We start from the raw sequence: 22353 nt of genomic DNA on the forward strand, positions 1-22353 counted from the left end.
GTCGTTTGCTTCGACGAATCGATAATTAACGATCATTAAGAAACTTTGCTCAGACAGACGCGTCGACTCATGGCAATTACAACGGTTCGGGTGTCTGAAATTGGAGTGAAAGTGAGAGAGAGAGAGAGAGAGAGAGAGAGAGAGAGAGAAAGAGAGAGAGAGAGAGAGAGAGAGAGAGAGAGAGAGAGAGAGAGAGAGAGAGAGAGAGAGAGAGAGAGAGAGAGAGAGAGAGAGCACCACTCGCTGCTACGCAGAGCCTAATTAATGTTCGACGAAAGTCTCAGCGCGCAGCGTGCATTATATACATATACAGGGTGTCCCAAAAGTAACGGACACCCTAATAATTCTTCAGTATTGAAGTTTCAAGGAAAATGATCTGAATAAAAGTTGTAGGGATTTAAGTGAGCTACCTTATGATGACCTTGACTTTGACCTTGATCTCTATTTTCAAGGTCATTTGAAGGTCAACTTGCGTTTTTTAAATGGGAATCCTTATTTTTTATTACAATATTTTCTACTAGTTTTTTTCTACTAGTTAATTTGAACAACTTTTGTCTGAAACATTTTTTATTTGTCTAATATTTTTTGAGATATTTGAGGAAAACTTGATAACTTTTTCAATATTTAACTTACGATGTCTTGCTAACTATTTGTCGGAAGAAAAAGTGGTACTAGACTTTCTTACTTTATTTAGTCTCAAGAATATATTGTTACAATAACGCCCTGATTTTTGTTAATTTGATGATTTTGAAATTTCCAAAAGTCACTAAGTTAACAAAAGTCAGGGCGCTATTTTAACAATATATTCTTGAGACTAAATAAAGCAAGAAAGTAGTCTAGTACTACTTTCTTTTTCGACAAATAGTTAGCGAGACATCGTAAGTTAAATATTGAAAAAGTTATCAAGTTTTCCTCAAATATCTCAAAAAATATTAGACAAATAAAAAGTGTTTTAAACAAAAGTTGTTCAAATTAACTAATAGAAAAAAACAGTGTAATAAAAAATAAGTATTCCCATTTAAAAAACGCAAGTTGACCTTCAAATGACCTTGAAAATAGAGATCAAGGTCAAAGTCAGAGTCATCATAAGGTAGCTCACTTAAATCCCTACAACTGAAGAATTATTAGGGTGGTCCGTTACTTTTGGGACACCCTGTATATATAATACATTCTATTACTAAAGTACAAATCCTCCTGAGTGACGGGTAACTAAGGATATTCGAACTTGCGAGTGAGTTACCATTGTGAGTGTATCTATCGTAGAAAAAAATAGGGCGACGTCATCAATGAAAAGAGAAAAGAGAAAAGGAAAGAGAAAGAGAAAGGAAGAAAGAGAGAGAAAGAAAGAGAGAGAGAGAGAGAGAGAGAGAGAGAGAGAGAGAGAGAGAGAGAGAGAGAGAGAGAGAGAGAGAGAGAGAGAGAGAGAGAGGGAGAGAGAGAGGGAGAGAGAGAGGGAGAGAGAGAGAGAGAGAGAGAGCGATAAATATGTACGTGTTCAGCTGTTCTCGAGGTCCCAAGCTGAAAGGGTTCGTTATCGACGAACCCTTCCGATGGATCCTTTGACTACTTCGGTGCCGATTTTTTGGATTAATGAGATCGAAAAGAATTTTTTGCGAAGTAAACGTTTGCGGTATCGAACAACGAGATTCCAAATTTTTGATCGGACAGTTTAGAATTTTCGTGGAGCAGATGTTTCTTCTTACAGAATTGTTCATTACGCGCTCGGGGATTCAGTGGTGCTGGGAAGGTTTCCCAGCGTTCCCCGAGCGAACGACGCCGGACACATCTCCGTGAGGAGATTCGCGTTAAGATCAATCAGGGATCCTTTGTAGGTAAACAATATGTATACATGTATATTTTATCAAAGTATTATGTAATAAATCGATGAGAGCTGCATAGATCGATGCGTATTGGCCGACCCTCCGTCGTCTCGTTGTTTAACTTCAGGGAACGATGTCGAGGACGTAGCGAGGTTCCGCGCAAATGCGCACATCTTTATTTAATCGCGCTACAGTCGTAAACAAACGTTGATTAATTACTTGGGAAATGAGAAACGGCAGTCACGTTCGCGCAAACGTGACCGGTCCTCTACACGTAGAAGTGTCCTCTTTTAAAGGAATGTCGTCACAGCAAAGCTGCTTTATAATTCTCACGAGCTCTCGTCCGTGCTTTTCGGATTTAATTCGATCGATTTGAACTTTGAGACGTTGCAGCTAACGATGATTTTATGAAACGCACGAATACCGATCGTGCATAAACAAATAGCTCGTCGTATTAGTTTCATTATCCGTAATCTTCGGAAGAACGACGAAATTACTCCTGCCTCCGATCTCGAGAAGAGAGACGCGATCTCTTACGGACTTATCTTCGGACTGCGGAAACTTCCAGTCGACATTCTCGACGCCCTCCCGCGGGGGCGGGTGGAAATTCGTATGCCAATTTCTTCTAATTCAGGACAATTTGCACAGCGAGAGGCGCGTTATACTCCCCGCGAGACTTGTAAACGAGCCGCCGGGAATTTGCAATTAGGACACGTCCGACTGTTTTACGGCGCGTCCGAAGATGATATCAATTTAATTAAAGTCTAGTGACGGTAATTAAATCGACTCGTGGTACACATCACCATGATATGCGAAATAGTGCGCGAATTTCAGAAATAATGGCAACGCGATATGCGTGCGCGCAGATACAAGGATTAATTGCGAACGAGATCGCCAGCTGGATTCATACACATAACGTATTGAATTTAGTCAGCACAATGTTTACGCTTATAACGCTATTACGATAAGCGTAACATATCGGCCGGAAATTGACGTTACGTCGGCAATTAAAATATAATTTGTTCGTTTCGCTCGAAGACGACCGTCAGTTTTCAGATTATTCAATTTTCCCTCCCCTTCCAATCGTGCAGATTATTATTTTCTTCCTTTTATTTTTCCGCCCTCTCATCAACGCTCTCTCCATGAAGCTTGCGCAAGACACAAACGACGGTGTCAAGAAAATCCGTCTGCGTATGCATTAATGACCGTCAAACCTCGATTGTGTTGAACCTGCCTTTTAATCGGTTCGAGCGAAGAGCTCCGTCAATCGTCGAAGAGATATGAAAGCGCAATAAAAAAGTTCTATCCATCGAGGCGGAAACCCGGTGCTCTCCTCTTCTATCAGAGTTCGCTCGCGAAATGAAAAGCTTGAAATTCATACCTGTTTTTATTGCGTCGAGAAAAAAGAGTGCGTGTGGATCGAGAAAAGGAGGCGAATAAACGAGACCATACACGTTATTATTCGAGAGTTTTCGGAAGCTTGTTTATTAGGACCATGCTCGATGAATTTTCATTAGTAAAATCATGGAGAAAACGACGTCGGCGTCGGCCGCGGCGAGAGCGTTTCGGCCAGTCAAAATACATTCATTACGTGACACGCGAAAGAATGGTCGCAATAATATCGCCGAGTAAATCGTGTCAAAGCTCTCCGCGTTCTAAGACTTGTCTCTAAAGAACGTCGCAAAGGCTTATCCTCGCGGATTGAAAAAGCCTTTTTCGCCGTCGCTTTTGTCGTCGCTTCTTTTCGTGACGTGACTTTTGCGACGGGAGAAAGCCGAGCTCGACGAGCGGTTTCTCCCTGCAGAATTCTGTGCAACGCTAAAGCGCCACGGACTGCCGCATGCGTTCAATCTCGAATACCTTCGTCGATAAGCGAAGGAAGAATGCGAGGAAACGGGGAACATACCGGGAATGCTTAAGCGTATAAGAAGATGCACGGTGCAACGAGTCCAGCGATTCTGTATAAAGCTCCGCGGTGGTAATAATCTCTCCGTGCGGCCTCGGACGATTTGCGTTCGGAAAGAGCGGCACAATACGGGCGTAAACGACGCGCTCCGCAGGACACGCGCTGGCAATTTCGAAGGTATCCTCCAAACAAATCTCCTTTATTGCTCGGACAATCCGCTCCGCAGCGGTGTCTGTTTTTTGCGCTACAATGGGACCATTCGTACAAGCGCCAATTAAAATTAATGGACGAGTTTAACTCATCCTCCGCATCTTCGCCGTCCGAAGCGCAGGAAAAGGACACGGAGAGAATGATGGCTCTTCGTGGACCAAGTTTCAACAAGTTGATATCAACATTGAAAGTCGCACTTTCCGTTTAATATCCCAACAGCTGCTTAACGTAATATATAATTATTGTCGCGTAATGCAACACGACCGTCTTACTTTTCGCGAGATTGTCTCTTTGACGATTTTTGTAAAATTTCCAAAAATATAGTTTCTATAATGACGACGGGTAGTTTCCGTGTAGTTTCGAAAGTGCTCGGAGTATCGTCATGAATCGACCGCGACTTAAAATCGTGGGGGATTAGAGTCTCAACTTCGCTTAATACGACGGTACGAAGCCAGCCATTCGGCTTTCACAGACTCTTTATGGACTTCGCGAACTTCATACGGATTAGAGCCTCTGTGTCGCTTCCCTTCGCCGCTTCATTCGCGAGTCGGCAACGGTCCTGAGAGTGCGACGACGCTTCCGCGATCCGATTCACCAGGAGGTCAAATTTGAGGCAACGGCCTGAACCGTGCGTTTGATGGAGTTGCGCGCGCTGCTGAAACGACGTAGCGTTTTCCGCGATTTAATGGGCGAGCACAGAGCGGGAGTTCAGTCGGCGACGCGCGCTCCTTGCCTCCGTGTGCTCCCGTGGTACATCCGCTCCAGCATCCCTCGCGCATGGATCTGTGAGCGCTCGATAACGCAGGTGAGTGCACAATCATCGCAGGGTCGGATTTACCGTAAGTTAAACAAGCGGTAGCTCCCGTCGCCAACGGCGGAGCCAACGGACGATTCGGCTTTCTCTTTTTCTCTTTTTCTCTCCCCGAGGACACGTCGTTCCTCTCGCGGAGTGTCCTTGCGAGATTCTCGCAGTTTTCCAAGATTTGTCCCAGTTCTAAATTTCGCACGACAGTATTTTAAACGCTCCAGTTTCGCCTTCTTCACGAAAAAGAGGAATAAAAGAAAGAAATTACGGATCCCGCAGTTTCTTCCCCATCGACTCGCTCTCGAGGAAAAGGGTCCAGGATTTTTCTACGAGAAATAAAATGTGAAAGAGATTATACAGGGTGGGCCATTTTAATTTATCCACACTGATAACTTTGAAGATTATGGAAATATCGGAAAATGTCCAAGAGAAAAGTTATAGGGTTCGTAGGGGGTCAGAATTTTGAAGGTCATTTGAAGGTCAACTTTGTTTTTCTTAATAGAAATCCCTATTTCTGACCGCGAATTTGGAAAGAGTGAGAAATTTTACGTTCAAATATGTTATCGTGTTAAGGGTCAACGTGACACTCCTAGGGGTTATCCGAAGGTCAAACAATGATCCAAATAAAAGTTTTAGGATTCATAGAACTTGACCGGGCTCAGAAAGAGCGAGTAATTTCGTATTCAGATTGGGTTAGGTTGACCTCCGAAGATCATTTGAAGGTCAAATAACCCGTAAATAAGTAAGAATGAATAATTTTGCAACCATCACCACGTATTCAACACCACGTATCAGGAAATTAGCAACAAAATGATACAAGTTGGTATCTGATGAAACTGAATAAATTCCAATGTAGGAACAAAATCAAAGCAAAAATGATTAATTCCTCTGAACAATAATTTATTGTTGTTAGTCCATCTCAGAGCACACGTAAGGATTTATCGAATAATAACGGTTAAGACGATAGTAACTATTATTCTCGATTAGGTCAAAAACTTGAGTAAAATATGAAACTAGTCTCATGAGCTTCAATTGACCTTGAAAATGCCCTTCAAGATCAAAGTCAAGGTCACCATCAGTTGACCCCCTACGAATCCTATAACTTTTCTCTTGGACATTTTTCGATATTTCCATAATCTTCGAAGTTATCAGTGTGAATAAATTAAAATAGCTCACCCTGTATACGTATCATTTGTCCTCGATGTATTTCCCGACTAGTTTGAACGTGGAGGGTAAGCTCTTAGAATTGCGTGGAATTGCGGTCTCAGAGGTGCAATCCCGGCGTTTAATCTCGTCCTTGACGATCTCACGCATTGCATTCGCGAGGGCTACGAAATCTTGGGAATTCGGACGCCGATAGATCTTTCTTCCTTCGTTAGATCTCGCGTTTCGCGAGTCGCATCATGGAAAAGTTGATGGCGGTAATGTCAACGTAACCATTAATTCGGATCATCGGATGTGCCGACGCGGAGAATATCGTGTCGAGGTGCTTATTTTTACATCGGGCAAGAAATAAGCATGTGCGAAAAATTTATTGTCAGCCGTTGCGCTTCGCGTCGCAGCCTTCGCGCAAATTACAATGTTGAAAGTTACTTACATACTCGGTCCGGGACCGATACTTGGCGAGAACTTGGTGATTTGTGCGATCGAGCAGTGGACATGTCCGAGGCGCGCGAGTTTGCGAGTGACACCGAGAGCTGGGAACTTTCAGTGAATTGTATCGCAGTTTCGATAATTGTTTGGCCGTGACTCGCGATACTTTACGACGTTGGATTTAATTAGGGAGGCAAGTCCGCGAGGACTTATCGGTAACTGCGCGATAAAGTGATTCAATTTCCAATCCGTTACCAAGTGACGCTCGATCAATAAGGAAGGAATCGGTTGAAGTCGGAGTTAACGCGGCTCATTAAATCTCGATTCGATTTTCAACAGTTCTCGATGAATTCCAAAAGTCGGTGAACCCAAACCGTCCGTTCGATCGGCGTCACTGAGAGCGCATTCGCGAGCTTATTCGAAGTAAAGGAAATAATTTTTCCGTTGGATTGTACGAATCGCAATATCTCGTGACATCAATTTCGCAGACAGTTGATAAAACGCAGCAACGCATGCGGCAACAAATCAAACGAGTGACGCATGTGCGTTTTATCGATCACACACGCCGAACTCGAACTGTTCGACGCGAACTTAACGAAATTTTCCGGAGATGGGATCCCTTTCCCCTTCGCCGTCAATTCAACGGCGAGAAAAGAAGAAAAAAAATCCGCGGATGGCCGACGTGACCATTTTTCAAACTTTATGATTGGAAAAACGTTCGGCCGCCGCAACGGGCGACAAAGTTTTTCCATTAGCTAGGGAGAAAAGCGGGACGACGATTTTACCAGGATCTCTCGCCCGGGAAGATTCCGCCGGAATTGCATCCTCGCCATTAAGATCATACGTGCGCCTTAAAGCGCCTCGAGAGCGCCCCTCAACCCCTTTTATCTCCGCATAACCCTTAAACTTTCCACGGCCGGTTCATCTCGTCCAAAAGTAGTGAGTTAAGTCGGATGTAAACGAATTTATTTCCTCGTTGACTTCCGGATTATTCCGACATTGAGGGAGAGCGAGAGAGAGAGAGAGAGAGAGAGAGAGAGAGAGAGAGAGAGGAAGGGACGAAGGAAAGAATTTTACGAGCGAGCGTTTCTCGAGTGGGCAGAATCTCGTCGTGAACTTTTAATCGTTCCTTTCGCGGAGTTTGTCTAACAATGAAATCGCAAGACATCGTGAAGCTCGTCCGCGCGTTATCCGCAATACGTGCGATATGATATCGCGATATGATAATGCGACAGCAATTCTTCTCGGGGCGAGGCCAAGCCTCAAGAGAAATCCTTGAGAAACGATTCTCCGCGCGACGATTCTCGTCGTGTGCGTTTCTTGCGAAGGTACAGCGCTAAATATATCTAAATAAAGCGCTAAATATATCGAAGTATAACATATGCGCGTGAAATATGAAAATATACAATTTTCTCGTGCATCGCGAAAATAATGTCGCACGTGCAATTTCGGACGGCAGCCTTAAGCCTAACGCACGCAGCTCGTTTCCGAATACGTTACGTCGCCGCCGCCCGGTCCGAAGATCGCACGTTCATCATTAATCTCCTTTATTAATCTCCGTGGGATAAGCGGCCATGTTGTAATTTGACGGTCAGGTCGACGAGGACGACATGCGCGTTCCTCCGTACGTTTTTACAGCCGTAAGTACTGGTCGAAGGCACTCGGATGAATTTGTTCTACCTATGGCAATCGGTTCGTTTATATATTATTCAACTTCTCCTTCTCCCCGTCCTCCTCCTCGTTCACTTGCGCCGTCATCGCGACATTGTTGCTGCTCGCGACCCTCGCTCTGCCACCCAGGCAGGTGGTGAAGCAGGTGTCGCCCTTACCGAAGTTCTCTCCGTCCTCGATGGTCTCCGGCATCGGTTGGTTCAGTGTTTCCGGCAAGTAGAGTGCCAGGAAGCCAGCCAGCAAGGCGACTAATCCGAAGAGTACGGCGGGTACTTTGGGGTTCAACGAGTCCAGCAAGAAGATCATAGGCGTGAGCGCGCCGCTCAATCGAGCGCACATCGAGCCGATACCAAGCGCGGTGTTCCTCACCACCGTGGGGAACAGCTCGGCTGTGTAGTTGTAGACCACGGCGAACGAGCCGGCCACGCAGGCCTTGCCGATCAGCACTATCGTGACTGTGATGATCGACGCGATCTCGCTGCTGGCGGCGATGTTGGCCGCGCAGATGCAGCAGGCGCCGCCGGTCAGCAGTAACGCGCTGACCAGGCATCTCCTGCCGAGACGATCCATCGTGAAGACCACCAGGATATAAGCCGGCAGCTCGACGAGCCCACTGAGGAACAGCATGACGAACGGATTGCCGACGAGGTTGCCCATGTTCAGCGACAGTCCGTAGTAAACGATGGAGTTGGCGAACCAGTTGAGACAGATGTTGAGACTCTTGTTCCGGAGGTTCGGCGTCCTGAACAGATCCAACGTGCCGTGCGACCTGTCCGTCTTGGTTTCCTGCTGCGCCCGCGAGCGGCCGATTAACTTGGCAGCTTCCACCTTGACGTTGCTGCCGTTCACCTTGAGCGCCCGCTGCACGATGACGATCGCCTCGGAGGCGCGGTCGTGCGCCCACAGCCACCTAGGTGACTCGTCCATCAGCCACCAGTGAACGAGCAGGAGTGCGCTGTGCGCGCCGTACACGATCTGCAGCCACATGCGGTCCTTGATGACGACACCCCACGCGGCCACGAGCATAAAACCCGCGGCGAAGGCCAGCTGGAACATCACGCCGCAGACGGTTCTACGGGACGGGCCCACCAACTCCATCGTCAACACGAAGCCGGTGATGTAGGCACCGGCGGAGCCGAAGATGCCGTATAAGAAGCGCAGCACCAAGAACACGTAGTAATTGTTCATGAACGCGACCGACACCCCGAGCACCAGCTGCGCCACTGCGGATACGCAGAACACGATCTTCCTGCCGTACGTGTCCGCCAGGCTACCTAACGTCAAGGAGCCGGCGAACACGCCGAACATGTAGGCGGACTGCGCCAAGGAGCCCATCCAACGTCGCGAGCACACGAAATTCCACTCCATGCCTCGCGACGACTGGAAGTACGTCGTGTCGTACGTCCAAGAGTCGCATTCCCGAGTCACGTTGTCGCGGTCCAGATAGTGGCAGCTGTCGATGGCTCGCGGGAGGTGCTCCGACGAGCTGTTCCAGCCGGCAGCGGAGGTGTCGAACGAGGTGTCGCTCGTCCATGAGGAGGACGAGGACAGGTTCGCGGCCGGGATGTCGCAGCGGTGCGGTGGCACCGCCGCCACCGTCAGCAGGGACAGCATGTGCAGACCGGCGAGAAGGGCGCCGAGCAGGTGAAGGCAGAACTGCCCGGACTGGTACTTGCCGAAATCGCCCAAGTGGGACATCAGCTCCTCGAGGTCCTTGTCGACGCTCGCCATGCCGTTGAGTCGCTGCGATCACGTGCGGGATCTTCGCTGCGTGTCGGCGCTGATTGCTCGTCCTCCGTTTGTGCGCGTCGCGTGCGTCTCCGCTGGAAGAACGTATGCGAATTGCAGATATTCGTTAAACTCGGCTGAGATGGCTATAATATTCGTTACGGTATTGTTACTTCGAGTAGCGCGTATGCGCACATAAACCATAGTAAATGTCGGTTGTCAGTTTGAGAAGGACGCACGGAAAACTGCGCTGTTCGGACTGCGCAATTATCGGAGAAATTGCAACCTACTGCCAATTTCTTCTTCGTGTGGCCATCCTACCCGAGTTTACTCTCCCGTGCGTGCTAGGATCGCGAGAGTCAAACGCGCAGCTCGACGCGTGTTGCCTTAAAGACACACGCAACGATATCACGGCAAGTCGTTGTATCTGGTTACTTTATCAATAAATTCTTTTCTCTCGCCCTCTTTATCTCCATTATCGAGTTGCGTAATCGTTCTCTTAGGGACGTGCAATTAGCACAGATCTGGATGTTTTTGAAGCCGGGTGCTCTCTTAACTTATCGGCGAGAATGTGTTATTAATTCGTCAGCTGATTTTCGCTCAACGAATTGGCTCTATCTTAATTCGTTAGTCGATGATTAATCGATCGTTTGTCGACGTTAATTTTGACCGCGACGTTAGATTGACGTGTCTTTCACGACACACGAGTTGCGACAATCACCGCCTCTCCGGCCGTGTTCCGCCGCCGCGCCGTGGATAAATTATATCTAACCTTTTTCCCGCGCGTTTTGCAGACAAATGCTAACGCGTGCCACTTCTACCGTAGCGGACTTAGAGGCCACTCAGCCTGTTGAGAAAAGAAAAAGAACTTGAAAATTAGTAGCACCACAGTCGTTTCTTTGTCCAACGGATACGTGGTTGCACACAAACGGAAACATTGTTCTCGTACATTCACTATCATGAAAGGCGAAACGAGAGAAGATCGTCGCGAGAATTCGCATAATGCAAAACCCCAAAACAATTTCAACAATTCCCGCCTCCATCGATATCTGCGATACACAATTTTTTCCCACACAGTCTCGAGCGAAACCTCTTTCACGACTTCACGCGACGTTCACGCGAGGAAGAAGAAGAAGAAATCGCGGTGCGGATCGACGTGAAGAGAATCGGTACCTCGATTTCGCTTGCTATCGTGATGGGATATCACGGCGTGGTGTAGAGTGCGGCGAAGCGGACAGTGGTGCGTCTTCGGTGATCGGCGATCGTCGAATCCGACGACGCATTGGTCTCGACGGTGCGAACGTGGGACCGTGCGAGCGATCGCGCGAACCGTCACTACTCTAACGTCAGCGGCGAGCTGGAGAGAACGACTGGTTCGCCAACCTGAATCCGACGAGGGACTGGACAGTTTCTCGTAGACAACGGGGCTGTGTGTAGCACGTACTTAACGAAATTCGCAGTTGCCCTTGCACGCACACCGTCGCACTCGGAACTCGCGTGAGTCGCGCGACTTCTCATGCGGATTCCCCCGGACCGGTGAATTCCAATCGTCAAGACGTGACGTCCGGGAAAGAGCGTTCCGCAAGATCGCGCCGGCCTTATCGGTCACTGACGACCATAATCGCGGCCGTACAGTCACTGCCTGCAAAGTGATAAAAAATACAATCGCTGTATCGTTTGAGGCTGAAATACGACCGACCCCGCGTGACCTTATTGTCGTGTTTGCGGTTGTTGCCGAGATATTGCCGCGTCACGTGGAAGCTTTCTTTGCGGAATCTCGCGTCGGGAGTATCGGGGAATGTAGAAATTAGAAAGAGGAATGTACGTCGTCGCGTTGTGCTGTTGTATTGGTTATCCCGGATTTGTCAATTTTGTGTACACTGCGATTGAGTGGATTGATGGTACACTGCGATTAAATTTAGATAAATGTCTCGCGCTGCGCGACAGTAGCGCGGTCTCTCGATGGAACGAAGAAGAGACGTACGACGCGAGAAGGAATCGTGCCGGAATCGTCGCGATATATTTTCGTCTGGAGCGCGATGTACACAATTAATTACTAATGGTGGTTTTATTTCCCAAAGACCGCGACGGTCGGTTAGCTTCTCGAAGCTCCGTGAAACTGTAATTATCGAGATCGGTTAAGTTACACGCCGCATGCATGTCGCATGTAAAAGACGGGGGAGCGGAGGGGCGGGGGATAGCACAAACGACGATTCTGCACGATCGCTTTTATTTATAACGTCAGTATCTAATCGGTCGTGTCGCTTGCGAAAATGCGACACTTCGCAATCGAAATCGTTCCTCGTCTCGCCACTCTCCGGATCTCGCCGAGAGAGGGAATCGCGTCGTTTTAATAACGGCTCGGTAGCGCTAGAGACTGCGCTTTCGCGAAAACGTGAAAAACACTCGGCGTGAGGAGGGGGGAGATGGCAAGAAATCGACTTGTTGCGGTATATCGCGAAGTTACCTCTCATCGTCCGGAGAGGAAAACCGAAGGCGCCGCGCCGCGATTTCGTGTACGCGCATTCAAATTATCGCGAGAACAATCGTGCGCGGCAGAAGCAATCACGACTGAGATTACCGCGCGAGGATTCGACGGGCTCGCTCGGGGACGCTGTTTAATCGCGCAAATGATTTCCTTTATAATGCGCTGTGTGTGACGACCGGTATATGTCAAGGAAAATTCACGAAACTAGTTGACCTCGTAATATTGTTAAGTGGAGCCAACCTGGCAATTGATTAATCGCCTTAGACACACGTACACACATGCACGTACACGCGTTTACGTGCACACACACACACACACACACACAACCGCACGTGGCAAGTTACAAGAACGTGTGGCTTGTCTGAGGAGCGCTTCAAGTTGACTTTGCTGACTCTTGGAGCAGGCTTGCGGTCGTGGCAGCCGTATCCGCGCAGCTCGACGCGCCTATTTTGTCATTGTGTCACTTGCTCCCACGGCGGCAGGTATCGCGACATATAGAATACTCGTCAGCCGTCGCGAGATACCGTCCCATTGAGAATTAATCGCATCGCCGCCATCGCGAATTTATCGTATCGTTACGCTGCGGGCTAACTTTCGATAATTGATTCGTCGATATCGAGCGCGCGCGCGCGCGCGCGACGCGACTCCAACCTCTGAGATCTCTCACCTTTATGTAACCGGAGGCCCCGGCGAGACGGGGCGTGTGTGTCTCGCTCTTTATTGGAGTTATCGGGGAAACTGTGTGGCGCAGCTCTTTCATGGAATCTTAATTAAACGAGTTATCTTGAGACGAGACCGACCGAAAAGTTTGCACACAGTCTTCTGCGAATATTTACACACGCCCACGCGCGACGTTCGAACATTCGCGCGTATTTGAACAGATTCCTCCGCGATCGTCGCGTCGCCGTGTCGTGTCGTCCTGCGAGTATCGCAGTGTGTCGCAACGGCACTTCTTGAAACTCAACTTCCTTGTGAAGGAGCGATCAGGCACGCAACCGCGAAGGCGCGTACGTACGTACTGCGAGAGGTCTCGTCGAAACTGGCAGGCGATGACAGGCGATGAGGCAAATGCGGAGGCGGAAACAGTCACCTAAGTTTGAACCAACCGTCTTAAATGACTAATTGTTTCGCTCATGGGTTCACTATATGTCGACTGTCAGTGGAACAGTGGGACTACTCTCTCACACAATGTACGACGCACATTGGATGCTGCTAAACGCCCGGCGGTTTCGGTGCTCTTAAATTTCCGACGCCGACGTTGCTTGCTGGACTCACATTAATTAAGCGTGAGCTACGCGACGCACGTCCTTGACATTACTGAGCCGCCACCGCAGCGAGACGATAATCATCAGAGGCAAGGAATCGCGCCTCTTCCAAAAAAAAAAAAATATTTTCATCTCGCGGAGCGATATGAAGAACTCATCGTACGAGATCGTGATCGCGGCCGATCTCGAGAGGCCGTTTTATAATCGATCGACCGATATGTCGCGAGAGAAAGATCGGTTGAATTAACGCGACGACGAGCGAAGCAGACGCATTCTCGTGGACGGGAAGAGGATTTCTCAGAACTATATTCGACTCGTGAGAGCCGGAAATTTTGTCCCTTCTAACGAACGAAATTCGCTTGCGAGAAGCAGAAATTCGGTTCCCAGTCGAAGCTAGGAACGCTTCGTTCACGTTCGCTTGTGTCGCATTAGTCCGCAAGCAGTTCTCGTCCTTCATGTAGCCGCGTACTCACCTGTCGCTCGTCCGCCGAGCGAGAGTAGCAGTTCTCAATGAGAAACGGAGAAACTGGACCACGCAGTAATTGTCGACGGGATCGGCCCCACGCTCGATCGTTGACTGCTTCGATCTGAGGCGTGCTTCCTTCTCGAGGCCTGCGAGGCTCGTGCTCTTCAATTATATATGTTAAGTCCAGTCGGCTTCGACAAGTTTACGCGCATATTATTCCCGCAAATGCATTGGAACCGCACCGTTCGCCATTAGACCGCAGTCACGATGCGTCGCTTATGTCGAACGCGACGGTGCGACGATCATCTGCGGGTGGAAAGAGAATACCGCTAAGCGTATACGCGAATCGTCTCCGTCGGTGAGAGACGGAGCACAGAAACAGAGAGAGAGAGAGAGAGAGAGAGAGAGAGGGGGAGAGAGAGAGAGAAAGAGAGAGGGGGAGAGAATCGCGAGATAAAATGCGACAAATGTGCTCCATGTTCGAAAGGTGCCGCTTGGCTGACTAGGCATACTGCCCTGTCACTCTGACAAAATGACGTTTCAAGGTAACCTTTATAATAATAGCTCGTAACGAAAACGATTGGCATTTTTCGCGCGCTCTACCGAGTGCGAATTAAGAGGTGTTAATTGCCGATACAAGACTCGGTGGGGAGGGGCCCTCGGGTCGCTTGTTTGCTCGTTGCGAAATGGGGAAGGCTCGTCTACGCGAGCCTGTAACGTGGGAGGGGGATCTTGTGGGAAAGAGAGTCATGTATTATGTTAAATCAATCCGCGTATCGATCGAGCATCGAGTCTGCGGTCTGGACCTGTTCTGGACGCGTGTCGAGCGCTAAATATGCCTCTCTGATTCTCAGGCTGAGACAATGTCATACGCTCGTGTAAGAACAACGGAACTTGGAATGAAAAGAACGCTTAAATGAAAAAATCGCTCACTGTAGCCTACGGTGTACTTTTAGCAGCTTTAAGCTCGCTCTTATGTGATTGCATAATATATTAAATAGACAATATGAGTATTTCACAAAATTTCTAGAAAATATTTCACAAAACACGCATGTGACGCTGGACATCGGCGAAAGATCGGAGCTTCACATGTGATCGGCTCTCCCTTTGTGTTTTCAGAAATTGAAGTATTCTCCGGTCGTACGAAGTATAGTGACATCGGACGGTCGACGATACTTCGTCACAAAAGCGAATTCGTTTCTGGTATAAATACATAAATAATCGTATCTGTTGTCGGAGAAGACAATTATCGCCATGCGCCTGTGCAAATTCTCGAGTGTTAGAGCGTGTTAAAGCTATCGCTTCGAGGATATTTAAATTGGAAACGGCGGAAACGCTCAGAGATATCCGATGAGCAGCGTAAGAAGGACAGACTTATCATTATTGTTGAGTACGAGTAAACGAGGACAAATTAAAATGTTCGTTTTAAATGAGATAGAGATTCAATAGAAACGTTCCGAGTAGCGTTTAAACTCCCCCTCCTCTCCCCCCCCCCGCTCCCTCGGTTGTTAACCAGTCTGAAGAACATTCGCGTTAACAATCGTATTCACAGATTCGATTATACGAAAGCGAATTGTCGAGGAGAACAAGTCACAAACAAAGTAAAAAATCACGCGACTGCGGAAGACGATTGGAAATTTTTGGCACGTTTCGCCGACGAATGAAACGCGCGGGACGTGATTATAACATTCTTAATGCTACATTGCGTAACATTTCGGCGCGCCGCTTCGGCGCGTCGCGAAACGACGCAAGTGGTTTATATAATTAGAGGACATTTAACATCTTGATATTCTGATATACAAACAATGTCGTGCTAGAGGCTTAATTTTGACAGCTGTCGCATCCGCGCGTGAGGGGAGAAGAGAGAGAGAGAGAGAGAGAGAGAGAGAGAGCGCGCTTTCGGGCCGTCGAGCGCTGTGCGTGCACGATTACATTGTTGTTTTCTCGCTATATCAACCAAGTCGCATAAATCACCAAGATACATGGTGTGACTGGGGCTTCATTTTGATAGGGTTTTATTAGGCGGCGCCGCGCAGCCATGTTCAAGGTAACCTGTCGCTTTTACCCTTGCTGGCGCCAGCTCGGATGCATCCGAAGGGTAATTTTATTAGGAAAATATGGATTTATTTCAAGACGCTCGCAACGCGCGAAAGCGTTGCTCGACGGAATATGCGACGCTGCAATTCGATATTCTGCCGCATACATCTAAATCCTCCTTAAGATTGCGGAATCTCCGTACTCGATTTATTTTGCACGTGCGTGCGCTCACATGTGATCACTTACGACGTCCCTCCCCGAATATTTTGCGGTTTGATTACAGTATATCGCTTGCTACAAACATCAGGAGATCGCTTTTCGTTCCTGCTTGAAAATACTCAAATGAACCGGTATAAAAAGCGAGTATAATATAATTATACTACTAAAATTAATTGTATTAATTATAACATTTGAATGTCTCATCGAGTGTTAGTCAAGAAATTGTTCAGAATTAAAGTAATATCAGCCATCATACACGTTCTTTTGAGTTTTCGGTTTGTATCCCATGAAACATGAATTTCACACACGTAATTAGGATGTAACGCCTTTTTTTTGACACTGATACCGTCGAATTTTACGACGAGCGAAAGTTGGTGACGAAAGCATGGTGACGAAAGCGTCTCGTATCGCGACGAAATTAAGCCTCGTCTCTTCGAGTCGCGTTCCATCGCGAGAATGAAAGTGCGACACTGATCGAACGGTTGCGAGCGGCGACCTGAAATATAGACACACGCTGTAGATCTCGCTTCGTAGATCGTAGATCGTGCTTCGCTTGTTTTAAATCTGGGGAGAATCGAAACCACCTTGAAAATCGAAATCACCTCGGAGCCATCGATCGGTAAATTTCCACGCGCACATGTTTCCTTCACTCGTACACTGATTACCGAGCAAGAATGTAACGAGTGGAATTTTAAACGATGACGCAATTTCGAATGTACTTTTAAGTGGTGTATAAATCGCAAAGAGATGTAGCCTAACGATCAACGCGTCGCGCCGCGATTTCAAGATGGGAATTTTATTCCCTCCCTCTTTCCCGCTCTCCCCCTCTTTCTCTCTCCTCTCTTTCTCTCTCTCTCTCTCTCTCTCTCTCTCTCCCGCTCTCCCTCTCTTTCTTTCTCTTTTAGCTATAAATTCTAACTCGAGTCATCAAGCCGTTCACACGCCCCATTAAGAGAGGTACGCGCTTCGGCGAATGCAGGGAAATATGCAGCGGCGCATCGTCCTCGTAGCAAGAGATCTGTCACGTAGGATGACTCTCTCTTTCTCTTTCTCTCTCGTTTGGTCACGAAATATAATGATAACAATAAGATAACAATAATATTATTTTCGCTCGCTCTCTTCGTGAGCCGCGCAAAATTCGGCTGATCGGCAGTCGCAAAACGGAGGTAGGTGCAAAAGAGAGAGGGAGAGGGAGAGGGAGAGGGAGAGGGGGGAGAGAGAGAGAGAGAGAGAGAAGGCGCTTGAACTTACTTGCTGTACGGTAAGAGATAATGCGGAAGAAGACAGAGACACGAAACGAAATTTCAGCGCTGCTTGACGGAATGCGGGTCAGACGTAAACGCGAGGTCGGCTTGCCAGCGAGTAGAAACTGGAACGTCGAGGCACTTTCTGGTGCGCGTGTGGCGTGAACTGGTCCGCGATAATAGAAAAGCTATGTTAACTACTGGCGATACGGGCCGTCTCGTTGTATATATGCATTGTGAAAAAAAGAGGAAGAATCGTGAATCGCGCGGAATATTCCGGAGGCGGGTTGGAAATTCATCTGGTCGTCTGCAAATAGACGATTCCGTTATCAAGCCGCGACTAGCTGATTGGGTGGATCCTAACGTTTCGTTACTTCGCTCAGATTTGATTAATATTACTCGGCTGTTGTTCCTCGTGTTGATAACCGCGGCTATCGCCGTCGGATTACGCAAACGACAGTTCGCTTAGCTTTCATAGATTGTACATTTTTGTAAGCGGCCAGCCGACGATTAGGAGTAAGAGGATTGTGTGCACATGTGTATGTGTGTGTGTTAATGACCGATAGTGATGGTTGGATCTTGATAACGAGTCAAAGCACTCGTTTTCTCCATGGTGATGACAATGTCGGCAATGACATCGGCGATACCGGTCGAGCGAGTTTGATCGTACGAACGTGGGAACATACACGCGTCTCAGAAGCACGCTGGAAGCTTCCTAGGGTCAAAGTTGAACGATAGACGATGCTTCGAGATAGCGAGATTGTTGTAGCCCGATACAATTGAAATGATTGATGCGAGCGCGATGAGACAACCAAGCCGAGAAGATCCCTTTATTTCTTCCGAACAAAGTCGCCGAGAGTCGATCTCTCGTAACGCCGTCCATTCTCTCGACGCGCGAATGCTCCATTTGGCGATATGTTTACAGAGCTCATGCGATCGCCTCTCAACAACGACTGTCACAGAGAGTAAGATATTGATAACGTAATCGAAGTAATCGATATATTGGGTCAAGCGGCGCGGGCACGACGATTTGCGCTCGAGATCGAGTTATCGCGAGTCATTCGCTCGAGGCAGCCAGGAGGTAGTTCTCGTTATCCGATTATACGATTTATTTTACGAGTATACGCGACGGGCGGAAGCAGGGGTATCGCGGGGGTGGGCGGCGGGTCCAAGTGGATAATAGCGCGAGTAGATATAGGGTGAATGCACCGGGTATGCACCAGCAAATGGACAAGTACGCGCGAGTTACGTTAGCGAGAAGTGTAAATACTTGATATGTGTATGTGTGCGAGGGGACGGGGGCGGAGTACCGAATAAATTGAATAAGTTCTCGCGAAAATCGGACAATCGGGAAGTGGGAAAGCCTTAGCGCAGCATGGCCAGATATCGATATATACGAGAGTCGACCTCTGAGGCCTTCCCAGTTTCTATCAAGCGATTTTCGCGCGGAAACAGCAATTTATTCCGTATTTTTCCCGAGAGCGATCTCAAAAAGAGATCGTCTTGCGTGGCCACGCGCTGCTCCGAGTATGGATTGCATGAGAACTTGGCGCGACTAAAAGTCGTCACAGCCAGGCCGATGAATTTTTACCAGCACGCTGAGGTCTCGTAAACACGCTCACACGTCAAGTGTACGTGAGATACACGCTGATACGTTCGCGATCTATAGAGACGTTATTCGTTATTAAGCGATATTAATTACAACCGCCCGCGCGGCGATGTGAAGAAGACATTTCGGGCTGTTTGACGAGCTGACGAGATATTGACACCTGGAAATAATCCAGCCTTATCTGTGATATTGAGTTTGCTCGGCTGTGTGTATTTCACCGAAACGTTCGGCGAAAGAACAAACGCTCTCGCCGAGCGAATCGATCGATCGAACGGAGCGAACGGCGTCGTGTGGTCGCTGTTGTTCGATTAAGAGTACGTGTGTCGCCGGACACTGCACGCAGCGAGCCAGCAGGTGGATGGAAAATGTATCTCTCCCGTCTCCCCGTTTGTTCGGCTCGAGCTCGCCCGTGAATCGCTCGCAAGTCATTGCGACAAATAACTGACCTTCCCTCACTTCAGTTTTACGACCGTCGCGAATTATTGAGATGTCACGCACATTACGATAATCGAGAAAGAGAGAGGGAGAGAGAGAGAGAGAGAGAGAGAGAGAGAGAGAGAGAGAAAGTTGGAACCGCTCGCTTCCTCTGCCTTGTCTCGATTGTCCTCAGGGTCGGCTTCTCAAACGTTAAAGCCGCAATTAGCGATTCTCGACGTTAGAACGCCAGACGGACGTAGTTCACCGTCACGTGCTGGCGACATTCTAACTTCGACGTTCTAACCGGCTGCACGTGACGCACAGACGAATGTGCGCGCATTGAAGAAACACAGGATGTGTATTACGCGAGAGAGGAGAGAGAGAGAGAGAGACGCGTAACAAGAGGCAGGTGCCGCGCTCGAAGACGCCGCTAATGCGAAATCTTATCGCGGCTGTCGAAGCGTCGCGTCGGCGCCTGATCTCCTCGGCACACACCTGACCATTTCACTCAAATGTAGTTTACTTACCATTATTTACTCGCCTGATTTGCCACGGGCAAAGTGGACGTATTCCCGAAGAGAGGAGTCGTTCCTGCTCGTCGAGGAGCGGTCGATCGATCCTCCGCGATTCTCGGCGGAGGTTACCGCCAAATAGCGTCCTATCACCGCACATCCTGTGTTACGCTTCGACGGCGGGAGGAAAGACGCTCAAGGAAGCGTACGCGATCCGGGCGGAAAAGAAGCCCGAGAAATTTTCGGGTTCGCTCGAGGAGTTGGGTGAGTTGGCGCGGGTTTCGTTTACGTTGCCATAGGTACCGGCTACGTTCGATTACAATGGTGGATACCTCGCGGTGTTCCGTTCCGTAAGGGCACACCACAATGAAGCGTAACCCAAGCCCTGGCACGGCCGTAGATGGACCGTGTGTGTGTCTTCGTTCTGCCCACGGTGTAGAATTACCCGGGCCTGTGTCCCCCCCCCTCCCTCCCCCGGCCCGGAGGGATTTTCGATTCGCCCGTATTCAGATCTCGAGAGCTTCCCGACGAAAGAAATTTGATGTGCCGCTCGCTAACCCCTCCTTCTTCCTGCCGTCCTTCTCCTCATCCATCGGCCCTTTTCTTCCTTCCTCTTAAGAGGGGATTAATCCCCTCACGGGAATTTGATCGTCGAAATACGTTAAGCCGATAAGAGTCTCTTGCCGCTAATGGAATAGCAACGTTCGCTCTCTCCTTCGCCGCGTATGCGGCGCCAGGAGCGCTGCCAAACGACATGAATGAAAAATGACACGGCGCCCCGGCCAATACGGGCGCGACTCGTACCTCCCGCGATTTAAAGGACGATACAATTTCCGGCCAACAATCGCCCGCTGGACACCGACGTTATTGCACGAAGAAGGTGGCCGGGTTCTCCGGCGACGGGTCTGCGCGATACGACGCTTCCCGGCGCCGTCAGGGCCGGCAGGGTCAGCTGAACAGTCACATTCATCAACGGCCATCGGCCACGATCCGCTCGAGCTCTTCGTTATGGGTCTCAGATCGAAGGACGAAGCGATACGTGCTCCCGTGCATTCTTTTGTATCCGCGGTGCTCGGTCGCGCGCGGAACGCTTCCCCGCTAATTTCGCGTCTTTCTGAGGCGCGGCACGCCCGAAAGTGGACTTCTGGGTTAATTCACTTTCGCACTTCGTACCGTTCAGTGTGCGACGGCACAGTCGGGAGATTTAATAATACACCCCGGGGCAGCTCTCGTGTGTGTATGTGTGTGACAAATCGCGCGCTACAGACCCTCGCAGTCGACGCGGATGACTTCAATCAATTAGGGACGCTCGTTCGCCTAAATCAATTATCCACCCCCCTCGGTGGGTGGATAATTTATAGGATTATTAGCCACTTACCGAACTGATTCCGACCGTGGCCGATCGATCTTCGTCGATCGACGGTATTAAAGGGCTCGCTTCTCTCTGCGACCTGTCACACTCGACGTGTCGCTCGACGTTTAAATAGGACTCGACTTAAATCGCACGATAATGACGCGAACTTATTACTTCTCGGCGCGGCGGCTCGTCTTATCGTGACGCGATGAACACGTCATCTCGCTCTACGTTTATACAGATGTGTATCCGTTGCCGATGTTTCTTTCAGTACTTTTATAGACCCCCGTGGGATCTGAAATTCTCGCGGGGGTAATGGAGAACGTTCGGCCACAGCATAAGAAAGAACAGTAGGTTCACTCGGTGGCGGTGCTTGTGATCTCAGGTGCTACAAGACCGCCATATTATTGGTTGTGCGCGAGTTATAATTTGAATGATAATGAATAGTACCTAAAACAGATTTATTGCTGTTTTTCAATATTTATTGTCAAATCTATAATATACATTATAAAATAATATAAAAATATGAACTATTGTTAATATAATATGTTAATAATATTATAATTAATAATATATAGCATATTACTAATTATAATATAGAAAGATGTGTATATATATATATATATATATATATATACAGGGTGCTTGATTTCAAACGTAACAGGTAAAAAATCTCGAAAACTAAATGATATTGAGGTCCGCCTTTTTTTCTATTGTATTGTTCCGAAGGGGACACATTTTGATTAAAACAAAATTTAGCACTTTGCAAATTTAAATTTGCCCTTTGCAGTTTATTATATGACATTTTTACCCACCTCTTTCATTCATTTTACTGATTTTAATAAAACAACAATATTATATTAAAAATTCGGTCATATGGTTAATCGTTGCTTACACTTACACATTTTGACTATTGGCTTATTGAGCGCTTCGGTCATGCGCGACAAACGACCGTTCGCACTATTTTGTGCTGAATGAACCTACTTCTTTCTTATATTCTGTGGTTCGG

At 48.2% G+C, this 22353-nt stretch overlaps 2 protein-coding genes across 9 annotated transcripts in view; one reads left to right on the forward strand and one right to left on the reverse strand.

Moving 5' to 3' along the window:
• Window positions 1–3906: 3906 nt before the first annotated feature.
• LOC105180898 (organic cation transporter protein) lies at window positions 3907–21750 on the reverse strand. 8 transcript variants are annotated; one of them, XM_011137225.3, is made up of 3 exons: window positions 17460–18487; window positions 13960–14258; window positions 3907–9828 (listed from the first exon to the last, which is right to left on the reverse strand). In XM_011137225.3, the coding sequence occupies exon 3, from the start codon at window positions 9734–9736 to the stop codon at window positions 8033–8035; it is 1704 nt and encodes a 567-aa protein (XP_011135527.1). In that variant the 5' UTR covers window positions 9737–9828; window positions 13960–14258; window positions 17460–18487; the 3' UTR covers window positions 3907–8032. The 8 variants fall into 8 exon arrangements, with proteins under 8 accessions (XP_011135527.1, XP_025152600.1, XP_025152602.1 ...); XM_025296815.1 differs by having other exon boundaries at window positions 13960–16704; XM_025296817.1 differs by lacking the exons at window positions 13960–14258; window positions 17460–18487 and adding an exon at window positions 10907–11170 and having other exon boundaries at window positions 3907–8014; window positions 8164–9828.
• Window positions 4670–22353, forward strand: part of superdeath (Suppressor of ER stress-induced death) — a 31460-nt gene continuing 13776 nt past the window's right edge. Inside the window, exon 1 of the mRNA XM_019840391.2 lies at window positions 4670–4741. The gene's annotated coding sequence lies outside the window, so the exon portion shown is untranslated. The remainder of the gene's footprint in view (window positions 4742–22353) is intronic.

This window comes from Harpegnathos saltator, unplaced genomic scaffold, assembly GCF_003227715.2.
Source record: "Harpegnathos saltator strain DR-91 unplaced genomic scaffold, Hsal_v8.6 scaffold16, whole genome shotgun sequence".
Classification (NCBI taxonomy): domain Eukaryota; kingdom Metazoa; phylum Arthropoda; class Insecta; order Hymenoptera; family Formicidae; genus Harpegnathos; species Harpegnathos saltator.